The sequence below is a fragment of the Ipomoea triloba genome, chromosome 12 (genome assembly GCF_003576645.1).
Source record: "Ipomoea triloba cultivar NCNSP0323 chromosome 12, ASM357664v1".
NCBI classification, from domain to species: domain Eukaryota; kingdom Viridiplantae; phylum Streptophyta; class Magnoliopsida; order Solanales; family Convolvulaceae; genus Ipomoea; species Ipomoea triloba.
The window spans coordinates 2025663-2042414 of record NC_044927.1 but is presented as its reverse complement, the minus strand read 5'-3'; the positions used below and the strand labels follow the sequence as shown (position 1 = coordinate 2042414).

Here is a 16752-nt window from a genome sequence, read left to right as displayed (position 1 = left end):
GTGGATCAATAATCAAGTGAAAGAGGTAAATGCAGCCTTTGACAGAGTCAAAACTCATCAAGTCACATCCAATACAGGCAGCTGGGGAATGATCAGCTTGGAAAAATCAGTAGAGGGTCTTGTTAAAATAAACTTTGACGGGGCTACAGATCAAAACATTGCATGCTGTGGGGGTGTCATAAGGGATTCAAGGGGTTCATGGCTGGGAGGCTTTACCAACAAAATAGGGTCCTGCTCATCTTCACAAGCGGAAGCCTGGGCCCTGCTAAGAAGCATCCAACTAGCTAATCAGATGGGCTATAGAAAAATCATCCTTGAAGGTGACTCGTCTGAGGTTGTCAATGGAATGACAAACGATCAAGAGGCCAACAACGTAATACGGAATATCCTTAGAGCTTGCAAACAGGAATTGAAATCTCTGGAATTATGGAGGATGAGCCTAGTACCCAGGGAAGTTAATAAGGTTGCAGATTTCATGGCAAAGACCTTCATGGTACATCCTAAAGGTATGCATGTTAAGATCAACCCCCCAGACGGCCTACTACCACTGCTGGAGAACGATACTGAAAGCTACCCTTCTTGGCGCTTTATGTACAATGTTAGTTAAGTTGTATACATACTTCGGGTTTCCCCCTTCCAAGTATAATAAAAAAAATATGTGAAATTGTTATTCAGTTTCCTTTCAATACAACTACAGTTTCTTTCATAATACACGGTAGTTTCCTATCAGTTTCATTTTATATACATTGCAATTTCATTTCAACACAACTATAGTTTCATTTGATAATATAAAAACAATTGTGAGGTAGTATCATTTGAGATGAACTGTTATTCCCCTATTAAAAATGAACATTCATCAATATAATTTGCGAGTTTCCATTGTACCATATATAAAGCGATCATTATATCATGGATTATAGTCTATATTGCAATGTGAATCGCTTGGCATATATGTTTATTTCTAATATATTGAAAATTCATTTTTTTTTATTCTTAAAATTTATTTTTAGTGTATTACATGTTTATTTTTATATATACTACTTAAAAATGAACATTTAATACATTAAAAAATAACCATTAATCAATAGTTCTCGTGGATGGTCCCTATATCAAGATGTCATATGCTTAATCAACTTATAATAGATAAATATAAATGGGCCAAGGACTTTGTGGTCCAGTTAACTTCCTCATGTGAGAGGTTGTGGATTCGACTCTCAATGGAGTCAATATCGACTCTTTGTGCTTCTTAGGTTGAGAAAGTAGTTATGAACAGATACTGCATTGTACGAATTTTTTTCATCACCGAGGACCACACTGCATGACAGAAGAGTGAATGCTGCGAATATATAGATGCATGACATTATCACAATTATAAATAGCACATGGTGATATGGGATATAATTGGCATATATGTTGAGCTTGATCATCAGCTGTTTTTACAGACATTGAAAATATATTGTCGGATTTTACAGAGTATATTCATATAATAATGTCAGATTCTACAGAGGATATTCATATTCTCAGAGCAGCAACAGTTTGAAGGTTCATCAGTTACATGATCTGAATAATCTTCTCAACCCAGTCAAGAGCAATATTAGTCCAAAATAATCAAACCTGTAGGCCAGTCTCACAAAATCCAGCTTAAAATCGTTCCAGGGAGGGTGCCTGGGCTCCAGCTCGAGGCGGAAAGTCCTGTGCAACACAGCTTTCTCGTGGCTAAATGCGTCAAACGAGTACTTCCCATGGTAACGCCCAAGACCACTCGGTCCAACGCCTCCAAATGGTAATGCATCACATACAAACTGCAAATGTTTCAAGGAAACGAGGCGGTCCATTCCTTATCAAATCCCAATCGGGGCATTATATATCCAGGAAAAAAGTGCTTCAATAGAAATCGAGGCCGTACCTGGACCATGGTGTCGTTGAAAACCAAGCTTCCAGATGACGTTTCCAGCGAAATACGTTTCTTTAATGCTTCATTTTTCGTAAATGCATAGAGTGCAAGGGGTTTTGGCCTCGCTCTTATGAACTCGATGCTTTCTTCGACTTTATTTACCTACGATACAGATTGCACATAGTCAGATATTTCTATAGAACTTGAGTTTCGAGATGATGCTACTTCAAACATATTAATATACCTTAGATGTTATTTCAGGAAAGTATTTCAATAACATTATTTAAGAATCTATTGCTTCTTAGTTCTTACAGTAATTATAGGGAGTAATGGGCCGAATATTTCTTCAGTCATGATATCAGAATCGAGTGGAGGATTCAGCAGTATTGTTGGTTCTATTATCCTGTGGCAGTCCATAAGATCGATAACAATAAAATCAGGGAAACTATATGGAATCCAGCCATATATGTAAAGCAAAGAGTAGAAAGGGATATAGGACGTTACAGATTTTCTTCGTCTATCGAACCACCATAAATAATGGAAGCTGTAACCCGGGGGTCTTTCAGAAGATTTCGCACTCTATCAAAGTGGTGCTTGTTCACAATCGCTGCAATGTTATCTAAGTTTTTAATGTTGTCACCATAAAATTGATGGATACACTTCTTCAATGATTCAACCTGGAAAATTTTAACTAGCATTCGTAAGTTCCAGCCATTCAAAATCAAACAGATAAAAGAATGAAAAGACGGGGCTTTGCTATCAAAATACCAGAACAGAAGCGTATTCCTTCTCTACAAGCACGTAATCAACTCCTATACACGCTTGGCCATTACATGCCCCCCACTTTGCACTGGCTATTCTCTTGACTGCAACCTTTAAACCGTATAGAGAAAAGGAAGATGAGTGATTCATACGTAATGCTCTTCGATCTTGAATGAAAATACATGGATATCTCTGCCATAGTATCATAACTTGAAAGAATTAAAAATTTAAAAGACGAACCTTTAGGTCAGCTGCATGTATACGGTCAACAATGGCAGGGGACTTCCCGCCCAGCTCTAGAGTTACCGGAGTTAAGTGCTTTGCAGCAGCAGACATGACAATTTTTCCTACTTGTTGGCTACCTGAAAAAACACCACAAAGAGAAACCTAAACAATCCTACGTGATTTACTCCTCCACTATCTTGTAGGGCCGGGGTGTGGAGCCTTGGGGACGAGGGAATTTCGCTTTTTGTGAGCAAGAAATAAAATGTTCAAACAAACTGAATGAGAAGTACCCGTAAAAAAGATTTTGTCCCAATTCTGCTGCAGTAGTTGCCCGGCTATATCTCTTCCACCTTCAATGACTTTAATTGCTTTGGAATCCAAGTAACGAGGGACCATATCAGCTAGAAGAGAGGAGCATTTTGGTGACAGTTCAGAAGGTTTTATGACTGCCGTGTTTCCAGCTGATATTGCTCCAATCAATGGATCTAAAGCTAATGCTGCAAATTACAGGAAAAGTGCCTTTTAACTTACAAAAATTACTTCAGCCTCTCTCATAACACGAGTGTACTGAACACGTTCCAGATTCATACAAATTTAACCAACGGAACTGTGAAGTGCAAAAGCATGATTATATATAGTCTTATACAGTTATACAAGTCTGTTTCTGCAGGAAATAAGATAAAGTCAAGGCAGATCAGATCACCCAGCAGAACTGGAGTTACTCACAGATGGGGAAGTTCCAAGACGAAAATATGAGCACTACACCAAGTGGCTCGGGCATAACTTCTGCTTTTGCGGGGAAGTAAAGCAGTGGTAGTTTCCCCTGCAAAGATTATACGATTAGTGATTCAGCAATTCTTGTGCTATGCATTGGTCAATTTTACAAGAACCATTATAGCATTGAATTTCAAAAGGCACAGTTTCAAGCTCAGTTAAACCATTCAACAAATATAGCATTGCATCACTTTGGTTATCTTTGATTTATAATTTTGCACTAATTAACTCTGTTCAACTCCTCAAAACAAAAACAAGGCAACATCAATATGTTACACTGTTCCATACAACATTGAATTTTTTGCACATTTCAAAGATAATAAAACAAAGTAAATACTTCTTTTATACACACACACACATATATACACAATATATATATGGAAGGATCACATGATAACTACCCCTCCTGTAAGAACTGCGAACTGCACAATCAGTTATGAGCAAATGTACAATAAAACATCACAAGATTCACAGTCCGTAATTACATAAAAAGCAAGATGCACAATTGTAATTACAAAAAATTATAGAAATGCACAATTATGGCATTACAAGATGTTATAATTATATATATATGACTGTTTCTAAATGCACAATCAATTATCACCAAATGAACATTCGTACAATAGGTAGTTCGCAGTTATCAAGGAGGTAGTTCTCATTTGATCCCAATCCTATATATATATATATATGGAGTGAGGTGGAGACAAACCTTTTTGGGGGCTATCCATTTCTCGAGATTGTGCAAAGCGTGCGTTGCAGATTTCGTTAGAACACCAACCTGCAGAAGCAATCGTCAAACCATGAAGTAAAACCCAGCGAAGTTGCTAACAATTGAAGCACAAATAACCTCCAAGACACACAAATTGAGTTGATTAATCAAAAATTTCAAACCAAAATCAACACTCGAAACCAAATAAAACCAAAAAAAACTTAGGTAGATTTGAAGAAGAATAATAGCAGAGTTACTTCATCGCGATAAGCTTCAACTCGGTGCTTCCCGAGATCTTGTTTCAGAGCTTCGAAGATCGAATCCTCATTCTCAGAAATAAGTTTGAGTATGGCTTGAAGCTGCGCTTTCCTCCACGCAATCCCTCTCGTTTTTCCGCTCTGGAACGTCCCTCTCAGCTCGCTCAACTCTTTCTCTACCCCTTCCACGGCCATCTCCGCAATTTCTTCTCTCCCCTCTGTAATTTTACACTGCAGAGTACAGACAGAGGACCTATGTATAGCTCAACATCACAGCTTTTCGTATGCGTATATTAAATATATGTATACGCCGTTCGTGAAGATATGTGATGTTGACAATTCATGTAATCACGTACGTATGTACATCAAATTTCACTCCTTTGCCCTTTGGGAAATTGGAATGAAGTGTTTGCTAGGAAAGTCCAAAATAGCATACTGGGTTTCTGGATAAAGTTTTTTTCAACGCAATTTCGTAATCGTGTTTGATTGCGATGATATAGGATAAGTCTAAAGTCAGATGTTATGCTATTGACACTGGTCCATCTAGGTCCATATTCACAATTTTAGAACTTTATATTAACAATTGTAGAATTTTATGTTTAAAACTTTTTAATTCTATGTTCACAATTTCAAAACTCTATATTCACAATTTCATAAATTTATGTTCACAATTTCATAACACTATATTCAATACGAATTTAACAGTTTTGAAAGTCGTTGATTGCAATTAACAGGACCCCTATAGTCCGTGGATCAAAATGATAATTTACTCTTTTAAAAATGTATGAATAGTTAAGATACGAAATTACAATTAACAGTCAGTGGACCAAAATGACAATTTGCTCAATGTAGAATAATTTCACTCGTTCATATGAGTTTATCAATGCCCAAAAGATAAGAAGACGAACTTACTGTCATCTTCGTAATTAATTCAAACTTATAATTTCCTCCTTATTTTTTAGCTTCGTAATTAATTCAAACTTATAATTTCCTCCTTATTTTTTAGCTAATCAACACAAATGGACGGATTAAATCATTCTATATGTTTTATAGAAAATATTATTCTCATATAATTCTAATTCCAAATCTTGTACGTTTGTGATATTGCTTTATATAATTAAAATTCATAATAAATAAACCAATTTATAGACAACTAATAAATATGAAGAATCAGTCGCCCGTGTTAACACATGAGCAACGTGATTCACTGACCTCTTGACATGACGAACTATCCATTTGTCGGCAATTTATATCGTGGACCACGGTGCACAATGTATTGTGCAACCCGTACCAAAATGAGTTTTGTATATTATAGGCAATCGTTCTATGTATTTCAGGCAATCATTCTATGTATTCTAGGCAATCGTTCAGTGTATTAATGTTAGTAACACATGTTTTGATGTGTTTGTGTATTCGAATGTTTAGTAGCATAAGTTCTGTGTATTTTGTGTCAATATTCTGTGTATTCATGTTATTAACGCAGGTTGTGACTTGTTTGTGCATTTGAGTGTTAGGAAGATGAGTTCTGTGTATTTTGTGTAAATATTATGTGTATTCTGGGCAAACGTTCTGTATATTATAGGCAAACGTTCTGTGTATTCTAGATAATGATTATGTGTATTATAGATAATGAATTTCCTAGAGTCCTTCACGTCCGCGTTCACTAACATCAAAACGACATCGTTTCGGACCAGGGTGCACAGTGCACTGTGGACCGTGGTCCACGATATAACGATTGCCATTTGTCCTTGGAGTCTGGGAGGTTTCCCCACCTGATTGTATTTTGGAATTTTTTTTTATGACTTAAATTAAATTTGTTGGTTGGTTTTCAAAAAAATAATAAAAAATATGAAGAATAAAAATAAGGGGAAATCAACATTTTGCTTCCTCACTTGTTTTTCAATTGTCAGTATAATATGATCTCTAGTTTTCATTTTCAATCAATTTGATTATCGAATTGTTCAAAATTTCGTCAATTAAACACTTTCATGAATCAATTGACAAAATTTTAAAAATGTGAAAATCACCATTTTAAATAATCATGTTAGACTACTCTCCAATTTTAACCGCTTGACTCGGAAGATGCCAAATCATACTTTCTTACAAGAAAAATGAATTAGCTATTCCGCCATCCTCATTTTTTTAATGTCAAAACTGATCAAATATTTTCATGTAAAATCATTTTTATAGGTATTGAATCATGTAAAATTTAAAGCAGAATTTTCAGACAATTAATAATACAAGTGGCAAATCACATCAAACAACACAACCAATTAGTTGCTCCAAATTGCAAAAATACTCGATGAGGTAAATCACATCAAACAATACAACCAATTAATTTCCCCTAATTGCGTGCAAATCTCCTAGGTTTTGAGATATACCCCTATACTACTTCATAGTGCCAAACAAGAGGTTTGGTTAAGTGTCATTGTCGTTATACAAAAACTGAAATAAGTTACAAGAATTCTCCAAATGTATCCATCTAGCTTGCTACCCAAACTGCAATAAATGTACAACATGTTTGAAGCAGACAGTTTGATCTGTTTTAGCTAGGAGACAACACGATTTTTCCATGAAGCTGCATTTGTTTGGTGGTTTTCTTTCCCCTTCCGCCTCTCCCACTCTATTCTCTCTAACTCTCTCTCTCTCTCTCTTAGATATAATCTGCTTTGCGATCATAATCGGCAAATAATCACAAGGAAGTAAATTACATAGTTGATCGGCTCAAACTGATAATGTCAATAGACAGCTCTCCTGACAGACTCAAATGGAGAAGGTCAATAGACAGCTCCCACGGGGAGTACAATAATCAAACTTGAAACCCTAACTGTTCAACCAACTCGGGTAGTGTTATCATGCGTTCCGGGTAAAACAGACCTTATTTGAAAACATATAATTTTTATCAGTGTTAATATATTATAGTTAAAAATAATATATGCAATTTCATTGTATATTTACTTTTGCATGACTATCAATAAAAGTCAAGTGTAAACAATATCTCCTGATTGATTGATGTTGAGGAAATCGAACAATTTTTGTCTATGGTCAACTATATATTGTTCATCTAGAGTTAAATTAGAATTCTCAAAATGAACAAATATTTAAAAAGAAAATGCGACATGTACTATGGTGTGTAATAGTTTATTGTCATAACGTGCAAATTTAGAAACTATCATAATAGAATACATTAACAAGTGTTTGCTTCTGGGGGAAGTATAAAATTATTATTTTTTTATATGTACTAAAATCAAAGTACTTAATATTTGAACGCACATGTCATAGTTATATTAATTATTTATATTTATTATTTTATACATTTTTAATTGACTTATGATAAAATCAACTAATTCACAAATAGCAAATGAAAGAAAACATTATAGCTTGATAAATGATGTCACGTAAGCGAATGAATAATATTGAGTTATTTTTGTACCGTAAAATAGTAATGCTCAATTGATATGATTAAAAGGTTAGAGAGTAAATATTTCCAGTTTAGTTTTGACATATTGATTATTATGTGTTTTTCGATTTTATGTATTTGAGTTACGCTCAACATTTATTCCATTTGGTTTTCAATTAATGAAAACGTGTCACTTTTAGTATTGAAATTTGTCATTTAAGGACTAAAAATTGGTACATTCTAATAGTTGTGGTAAGTTTTGGTAATTAGCCCAACATTATACCTAAACCAATAGGTAGATTATAAATATCTCAACGGTGTTGTACTTTATTGCAATAAAAGAAGGTTTCTAAATAGTATTTCTCCTTTTTGTCTATACTTTTAAGGGATTTTTAAGACTTATGTGTCAGTATATTATTGACTATTAAAAATAAAGCATCAATTTTGATCTCATTTTAATCATTGATTAAAAATATATAATAAGAGGTGTGTAGACAAAGGAACACATCAATATAATAATCAACAATAATTAATTAATACTTTATTCCATTACCTAACATCAAAGTTTGAAGCATAATTATTACACTTTCTACCTACATGATTAAAATTGAATAATGAAGTGAAAGAGTATTTAAAAATAATGTAGAAAGAGTATTGACATAATTTAGAAAGAAAAATAAAATATTTTTGAATTTATATAATTATTATACGAGTTAATTCAATTTTTTGTCTTAAAATTATGTCAGACAACTTTTAGTCCTTATTTCTAAAAGCAATTTTTTTTAGTTCTAGTATTATTGTGACATGATCATTTTTTGTCCACTGTCAACAAAATCGTTTAAATGGTGTTAAATATAATGACATTTCGGTCTAATCAATTATAAGTGGTATTTCATTTTCCTTTTTTGGTCCTAGATTTATATGTATCATTTCACTATTTGTCCTGTCTTTTTTATAATATCTCTGTTGGTTCTAACATTATTGTGACATAATCTTTTTTACTCTTACGTCAATAAATATGTTTAAATGACATTAAAATGACATTATTAACCACTCAAAGTCCTCTTGTTGTTGTTGTTGTTGTTGTTGTTGTCGTCGTTGTTGTTGTTGTTGTTATTATTATTATTATTATTATTATTATTAAAAATAAAAGGTTGGTCGACCTTGCTAAATCAAAATCAGTATAATAAATGGCAAGCTTGACCGTAAATCAAGTTGACAAAAGGAGGGGAATTATATATCAAAATGAAAGGCTTTCAATAAAAAAGATTACATTAATTTGCCATCTCATATTGAAATCGTCTAACAATGACTACTAATCCTATTTTCATATCTACAACTATAGACTTGGTCAGGATGATACAAAAATTAAAATGGCAATAAAAGTAATACTTAATGATGAAAGACACTACAAGTATTTTATATCTTTACTTAATATTTCACATGTTCCCATTCTAAGTTTTAACAAATTTTCAATTTAAAAAATCAAACTTAACAATTAACCCGCCAAAAAAAAGCCTTTACATCACCTATTATCTAAGTTTTAAAAAAGATAATTTTAAAAAATCTATAATTTGTGGCATCCTCGATAGTGAGGTTTACATTTAGTATCTGTCCATATATTATATATTACTAGTATATAGTTTCTCAAACTACTGAAGTTCAGCTTGAACCCATGACCTCATATTTAGAAGAGTCATTTCATGCTGTTTGACCACAAGGTCTTTGATAATACTCCGTAATAATTATTCATTATTTTTTAATATACATTTAAAAGAGAGAAAAAATCAAACGAGGATCTAGTTTTAAGTAAAACATCAATCATTATTCAATAAACTATGGTCCATACAAAAATAAACATTTTTAATATATTAAAGGTACATTATTTATGTACTGAATATACATTATTTGATATCTTTTATTCATGACACATAGAAAAATTGCCGTAAAATATACATATAGGTAATTATAATTTTTTTAAAAATAAAAAATGGGTCATATATATGGGGTTTGATGGCAGTGTTCCATTAATGCACAATATTTAATTTGAGCCCAATAATCTTACTTAGAAGTTACAGCAGAGACTCTTGCAAGTTGTCCACTAGAGATTTGTTGGGAGTAAATGAATTGAAAAGTCCATCTACCAAGTAAGTTCGGTGCACTCCATATAATGCTTATATTTATTGGGTGACAATGTTAGAGATAGTAACGGGTCAAGTAATATTTGGTATTGGACTTTCTCGAATCTTAATATATAAGATAAGTTTGGATAATTGATAATTGTGTTTGGATAGCCATGAAAACATCGATCATGGACCAGGATATACATAGCATTATAAACCTTGGATCAAAACGACGAGGTACATAATTCATATTCGTAATGTACATAATTTCATAACACAAGACACATACACATGTTACATATTTACTTGTTTATAGTTGTTTTAGATGTTCACAAAAGCCCCCCCCCCCCTAAGAATTTAATGCGGCTTATATAAGGGTCTAGAGCGAACACATGATGAGCCTACGGCGTGTTGGACACGTGTCATTCATGCACTAATCGGGATGACAACAATTCTACTAGTCCCGGGAACTCTTATGGGCCGCATGAATGTGATGTGACTATACAATTTGTTCAGATTAAGCTTTTCTTTGAACAAATAAGTCTCATGTTCGATAATATACATCCCGGTCACACATGATCGGGGGAACTAATCAGACTATAAATTAAATCATGTTATGCTGAATGAGAAAGCCTCTTTCCCAGTCACGATCCGATCGCGGAAAACATGAAGTTGGTCAATTGCGTTCGGAAAATGATACCGGTAACCTCTTACATAGTATCTAAGCACATAATTAAATATTTGAGTAGGGTAAATCCCTATCAGAGTTGATTTGTCAACTAAGATTATTACAAAGCAGGATTTACCCAATGTACTTCCTCAAATAGTGAGTGCATATTTTCCTCGTCACTCAAAAAAGTCACACATTTTATACTAAATTAATATGTGATATATTCGAAATAAAAAATATATAAATAACTCATTGGGGTCGTCAAATTCAGCCAGCTGGCCAATTAGTTCACGTTTGCTTTAGTATTCTATATTCTTTATATTGAAATTGAAAAAATTGAACCGAATCCCGAAAATTTCACCTCTAAAATTAAACCTTATTTTTACACATAAGGCAACCTTTTCACTTGATCCATTATCTATACATATAGTTGTTGCCCGCTCCAAGTCGTTAGTATTTCTTAATTATTATAATTAGGTAGTTTTAGGTAGTATACGTGTGTGAGATTTGGTAGAGGAATTAATTAGGGTAACCTAACTTGCTTTAAATTTGGTCTACATACCAAATTTTGTCCCAAGTATATAAAGAATTTATATAATAATTAAATATTAAAAATCTAATATAATAATAGCGTCAAAAAAATAAATATTATATAATATTAAAATTATAAGTATATAACATCACTTTCTATCGATTCATAATGCACTTTCAAGTAGTTATTGCGAATTTTTCTGTAAATCAAAAGTATAAAATTGAATGATTTACTTAATTGACCATTACTTACACCATATAGTACCATTTTTTTCAAAATGTACGATGTTATAACAACAAATAGCTTACAATATCAAAAGGTATATTTACTTGAAGGCATGTGTAAAAGAGAAATGAGACGTCAAGGTTCTATTTAAGAGACATATAAGTTAGTTTAAATCTAAAAGCTTAAAAACTAATAACTATTAGTTTATTTTGAAATACTACTTAGAGTAATGTAGCAAAATAAACTATTATTGTAAGTTCTTCATATTTTATTAAACAGAACTTATAATTTATTCGTAGTCTAAAATAAACTATAAACTTTAAAAATTAAAATAAATCTAACCAAACATAACCATGGTTATTTCTCTTTGTTGATGGTAAAATGAGAAAAATCTAAACGAAAATCGATTGTAGTAAGAAAATTAAAGTCGTGAATATAATATATCAAAATTAAAAGAATAATATTAAATATTGCTAAAATTGTGGATTAAAAGTGAAATTATTTCCTTTAAAAAAATTTCCTAAAAAGAATATCACAAATTAGTAGGTACATTATCTCTTTTATCAACCCGACTGTTTTTTGTTTTGCAACGCAAAGGCAGTCACAGCTTTTTAGGAGCATATGATTCAACTCTACCTAATTCTGGACCAATTCCTTTTCCTTGAACTAGCAGTAAAGTAATTCCACCCTTTCAACCATTTGAAATTTCAAATTTTGCACCATTATCATAGCATTATGAAATTTGGATCAAAATGACAAGATATAAAATTCGTACTCATAAGATACATAATTTCGTAACAAGATACATAATTTCGTAACAAAAGACACACAAAATTACAACACAAGACACGTACACAAATACACATGTTATATATTTACTTACCTTTTCAAATCCGATTTAGGAACATAATTTGTGTTCATAGACACAGAATTTCACAACACAAGACACTTAAATTCATTACATAAGACACAAGTATCAATTTGTTTCAGGTACAAAATTCATATTCTTAAGATATAGAATTTCATAACACAAGATAAAAAATTCACAACATAAGACATAAATACATGTACTAGAGTCCATAATGCACCGTGAATTCTGGTCCATGATATAAAGATTGTCTAGCTATCTCCTCAATTGAAAAAAAAAAAAAAAAAAAAAAAAAAAAGAAGAAGACATCTTAGGCAAAGCACATGGGTATAGACCTTGATGGACCAAGGTCAGTTTGGGTGAGCCCATTTCATATGGGCCAACATTATGTTTTGACCACTTTTTTTTTTTTTTTTTTCAACCTTTTGAGTTTTGACCACTCTTCTAGATACCTCATTAATACGATTATAAGATTTTATAATATGCCAAAGTCAATTATTTTTTTTCGTACATATAGATAGACAGGAAAGTTAAAATTTATATTCGGACCTAATAATACATTACATGAGAACAGACATTTACCATAAGACTTTATTGAGGGGAGGGGCATACGTACGTTGCTAAAGTTAAAGCTTTACCAACTGAATTCACTTTGGTCGGAAACTTCCAAGTCATGCCAATTGCCAACTGTTTCCCCGAATGGTCAATTATTTATTGTAATTTATTACTTGTTTTTCTGCAATTTAGACAACATAGCATAAAATGCGAGAGAAATATAGTAGCTACAAATCAATTAGTCGGTTTGATGTGGATCAGAGTTGTCAGAAAGACAATTTACAATAATACAAGTGAATGAAAGTGTGGGAGATGCTCCCTTAACTGGGAGGGGAGCTTATATATGGACTTAGTAGTTCGAGTAGACCAACCTACACTACTAAGTTGACCAACTAACCTAGCATGTTAGTCAGAGAAAGACGCATGGAGGCACTGCAATGAGTTGATGACTTAGCATTGGTTATTTTCATGCATAGTATAAATAGCTTGGTTGACATTGCTGAAATAGAGATCTTATATCCACTACACTATACATTTCATTCTATTCAATGTGGGACATTGAATGAGTAATTAAGGGGAGCCTCGAGGCTCCTCTAATCGCTTTTATAATATTACAACTATAGTTGAGGCTCAACACTCCTATTCCAATTGAACAGTGACCATCCAACATGCGTTTTACTGATATTGATAATAGTACGAATCACTTTAAAGATTTGAATTTTGAAGCTATACAGTAATTTCATGGGTGGCAACAAAATTGGCAAGATAGCATACGCCACCATCTTCTTGCACACAAAAATGACATAACAATGACCTTCACGTACAAGTTATTTGTTTGTTTGTGAATTCTTCCCTTATCCCTTCCCCTTCTTCTAGTAAAAGATACGAAGTAATTTGTAGCAAAAGCTAAGGTTGAATTACCAATTTCAAAGGCCCTAATCTGACATCTAAGAGAATACCCTTCACTTTAAAAATTACTCTTACACTGTTGCTGGTAAAACTCGACTCTTGATCTTTCTTCTCAAATTTCAGGCATATGAACAATTAAGCTGTGCTCATGTGGGCTGGATAACTTAAATTTAATGTACTTCTTTGTAGTCTTTTATTTGTTAGTTAGAATCTGAATTCATCCATATTACATCCTTAGACAATAATGTAAATTTTCTTATAGATCAAAAATATCCAGTAATTTTATTTTACACGAAACTGGACCACATGATATTTCAATTAAATAAAATAAGTTCCATCTAACAATAAAATTAAAAAAAAAAAAATTGTACCCCAAAAGGGACGACCACTTGAATGAAGCATATGATTAACTTCTAATAAAAAATCTTGATTAACCCTCTTCTAATGACTATTCAAACTCACTCAGTTAGATTACACCACTAAATATATCTAAAACATTCTTCACATGATTATACTAAGATACTATCCATGTAAAAAAATCTAAGAATTAAATGTTACTCCGTAGAATTTTACAGTGGGTAGATACTATCATACTAGATAAGTAGATACAGTACAGTACATATATATATCTAGTAGGTACATACACTGATATATACACATCTCTCCTCTTTCCATGTCCACTAGGACAGTAGATCCACACATCTATCTGACAATTTAACCCGTGAATCCACCCACATAAATCCCCTTCCCCCCCTTCTCTACCTCTTCAAACCTACGGCTCTGATCATTTCTCTCTCTCTACATCTCAAAAAAATGGTTTCTTTGTTCTCTCTCATCTTTGGATTTTCCCAGGTTTTATCACTGTTCTTGCATGGCGACGCCGCGACGTATTGGGGCGACGTCGAGGTTTTGAAGCAGTTCAAAAATGGCGTTAACCCGGGTTCCGTAACTCCCGGGTCGTGTCTCAGCTCCTGGGATTTTTCCGTGGACCCCTGCGACAATTTGTCGTCGGAGAAGTTCACCTGCGGATTCCGGTGCGACGTTGTTGTTTCCTCGGCGGCGCGTGTCACCGAGGTTGTTCTTGACCGTTGGGGATACTCTGGCTCACTCGCGGAAATTTCTTGGAATCTTCCGTACCTTCAAACGCTTGATCTCTCCGGGAATTTTTTCCACGGGGAAATTCCGGCGTCGCTCGTGAACCTCACGCGCCTCCGGCGACTCAGTTTGTCGCGTAATTTGTTGTCGGGTTGGATTCCGAGTTCACTCGGATATATTTATAATCTCGAGGAGATTTATCTGGATAACAACAAATTGGAAGGGGCAATACCTGAGAGCTTTACCGGGCTCACGAATTTGAAAACGCTCGAGCTTCAAGACAACGAGTTAACCGGCGAGTTCCCCGACCTCGGCGAGTTAAATTCCGTTAATTTCATTGACGTCAGCAACAACGCGATTTCCGGGGAACTACCGGCGAGGTTTCCGGCGAATCTAATCGAGCTCACGGCGAGGAACAATTCCATAACAGGGAATATTCCGGCGAGAATTTCCGACTTATTTTACCTCCAAGTCCTCGACCTGAGCCACAACAACCTCTCCGGCGCCGTCCCGGCGCCGCTCTTCGTCCACCCCGCCCTCCAACAGCTAACCCTATCCTACAACCACTACACCTCCGTCGAGCAACCCGACCCGAATTTACTCCAATCCAGCCAGCTAATCGCGGCGGACCTAACTAACAACGAGATTCGCGGCTTTTTGCCCGGATTTCTCGGCCTTCTCCCCAAACTATCCTCTCTCTCACTGGAAAACAACAAGCTCTCCGGCATAATTCCGGCGCAATACGCCCTGAAAGTCCTGGTCCCCGGAGATGGCACAACGACGTCGTCTCAGTTCGAACGGCTTTTACTGGGCGGTAACTACCTGATCGGGGCGATCCCGGGTCCGTTCCTGGATCTGAAACCGGGTTCGGTGACGATCCGATTGGGAGACAACTGTCTGTACCGGTGCCCGTTGAGATTATTTTTATGTGAAGGTGGGGAGCAGAAATCATTATCGGAGTGCAAAGCTTTCGGGCCCATCATTCCTTGAAAATTGCAAAAATGTCAGGATATATATAAATATGTATGTATAAATATAAATTATGTTTTTTTGTTGTACAAAAGTTAGACGTTGTGGCGGTACAATAATATGATTTGTTTAATATTTCATGTTTTCTTTTCTTCTTTTAGAAGAAAAATGAGGCTTCTAGTTCTAGTACTCTAGATATAGAAAGATAGCTAGCTTAATCTTTGGATTACTAGGGCTTTGGATTTGGTCTTTCAATTATTAACTCGATGATGAATGAAGTTTTTTACCTTTTTGGTGCTTTCCATTAATAATTATTAGAATTTTATTAGTAATTTTAAATTTTACTTCATCACTTTTATTCTATGATATGATGTGATAAACAATAATATGATATTTTATTATGTAGGCCTCAAAAAAATATCTACATCAAAAATTTGTGACAGGAAATAAAAGATAAAAATTCATGTAATATTTTCCATATTAGTATTGGTGTTTTCTTCTATGCCATTGAGAAACTTTTAACATTAATATTCTGTCGCCGCAAGACTATATATATAATTGAGGTGACAATTAAGACGTTAAATATAAAAGTTTCAATAAGGTTATCTTTATTCTTGTAAGTGTAGCTGACTTTCAAAAGTAGGTTCCACATCGAACCTATGAGTACCTCTCATCAAGTCACTTCATGTCATTAGACCACAAAGTTATTAGCAAATTAATCTGTTTTTAATTTTCTTTTATTTATTTTTTGTTTTTGTTTTTTTTTTTTTTTTTTTTTTTTTTTT

General features: G+C 33.8%; 2 protein-coding genes across 2 annotated transcripts; one reads left to right on the top strand and one right to left on the bottom strand.

Annotated features, from left to right (window-relative positions):
• Window positions 1-1363: 1363 nt before the first annotated feature.
• LOC116000350 (aldehyde dehydrogenase family 3 member F1) lies at window positions 1364-5027 on the bottom strand. The gene is made up of 10 exons (XM_031240415.1): window positions 4622-5027; window positions 4365-4433; window positions 3608-3704; window positions 3172-3378; window positions 2897-3018; window positions 2663-2767; window positions 2399-2571; window positions 2207-2297; window positions 1907-2056; window positions 1364-1802 (listed from the first exon to the last, which is right to left on the bottom strand). Exons 1-10 carry the CDS (start codon window positions 4814-4816, stop codon window positions 1548-1550), a joined length of 1464 nt encoding a protein of 487 aa, XP_031096275.1. The 5' UTR covers window positions 4817-5027; the 3' UTR covers window positions 1364-1547.
• A 9559-nt stretch (window positions 5028-14586) lies between these two features.
• On the top strand, window positions 14587-16269 carry LOC116000210 (LRR receptor-like serine/threonine-protein kinase FLS2). Its single transcript, XM_031240243.1, has one exon. It carries the CDS (start codon window positions 14717-14719, stop codon window positions 15986-15988), a length of 1272 nt encoding a protein of 423 aa, XP_031096103.1. The 5' UTR covers window positions 14587-14716; the 3' UTR covers window positions 15989-16269.
• The last annotated feature ends 483 nt before the right edge of the window (window positions 16270-16752 follow it).

Bases quoted from the DNA above. Each gene is read 5' to 3' on its own strand.
- LOC116000350 (XM_031240415.1), bottom strand. From the start codon at position 4,816: ATGGCCGTGGAAGGGGTAGAGAAAGAGTTGAGCGAGCTGAGAGGGACG. The intron at 4,434-4,621 runs GTAACTCTGCTA...TTGCTTCTGCAG, and splicing joins TTGAAGCTTATCGCGATGAA to GTTGGTGTTCTAACGAAATC. The intron at 1,803-1,906 runs GTACGGCCTCGA...AAACATTTGCAG, and splicing joins TCAACGACACCATGGTCCAG to TTTGTATGTGATGCATTACC.
- LOC116000210 (XM_031240243.1), top strand. From the start codon at position 14,717: ATGGTTTCTTTGTTCTCTCTCATCTTTGGATTTTCCCAGGTTTTATCA.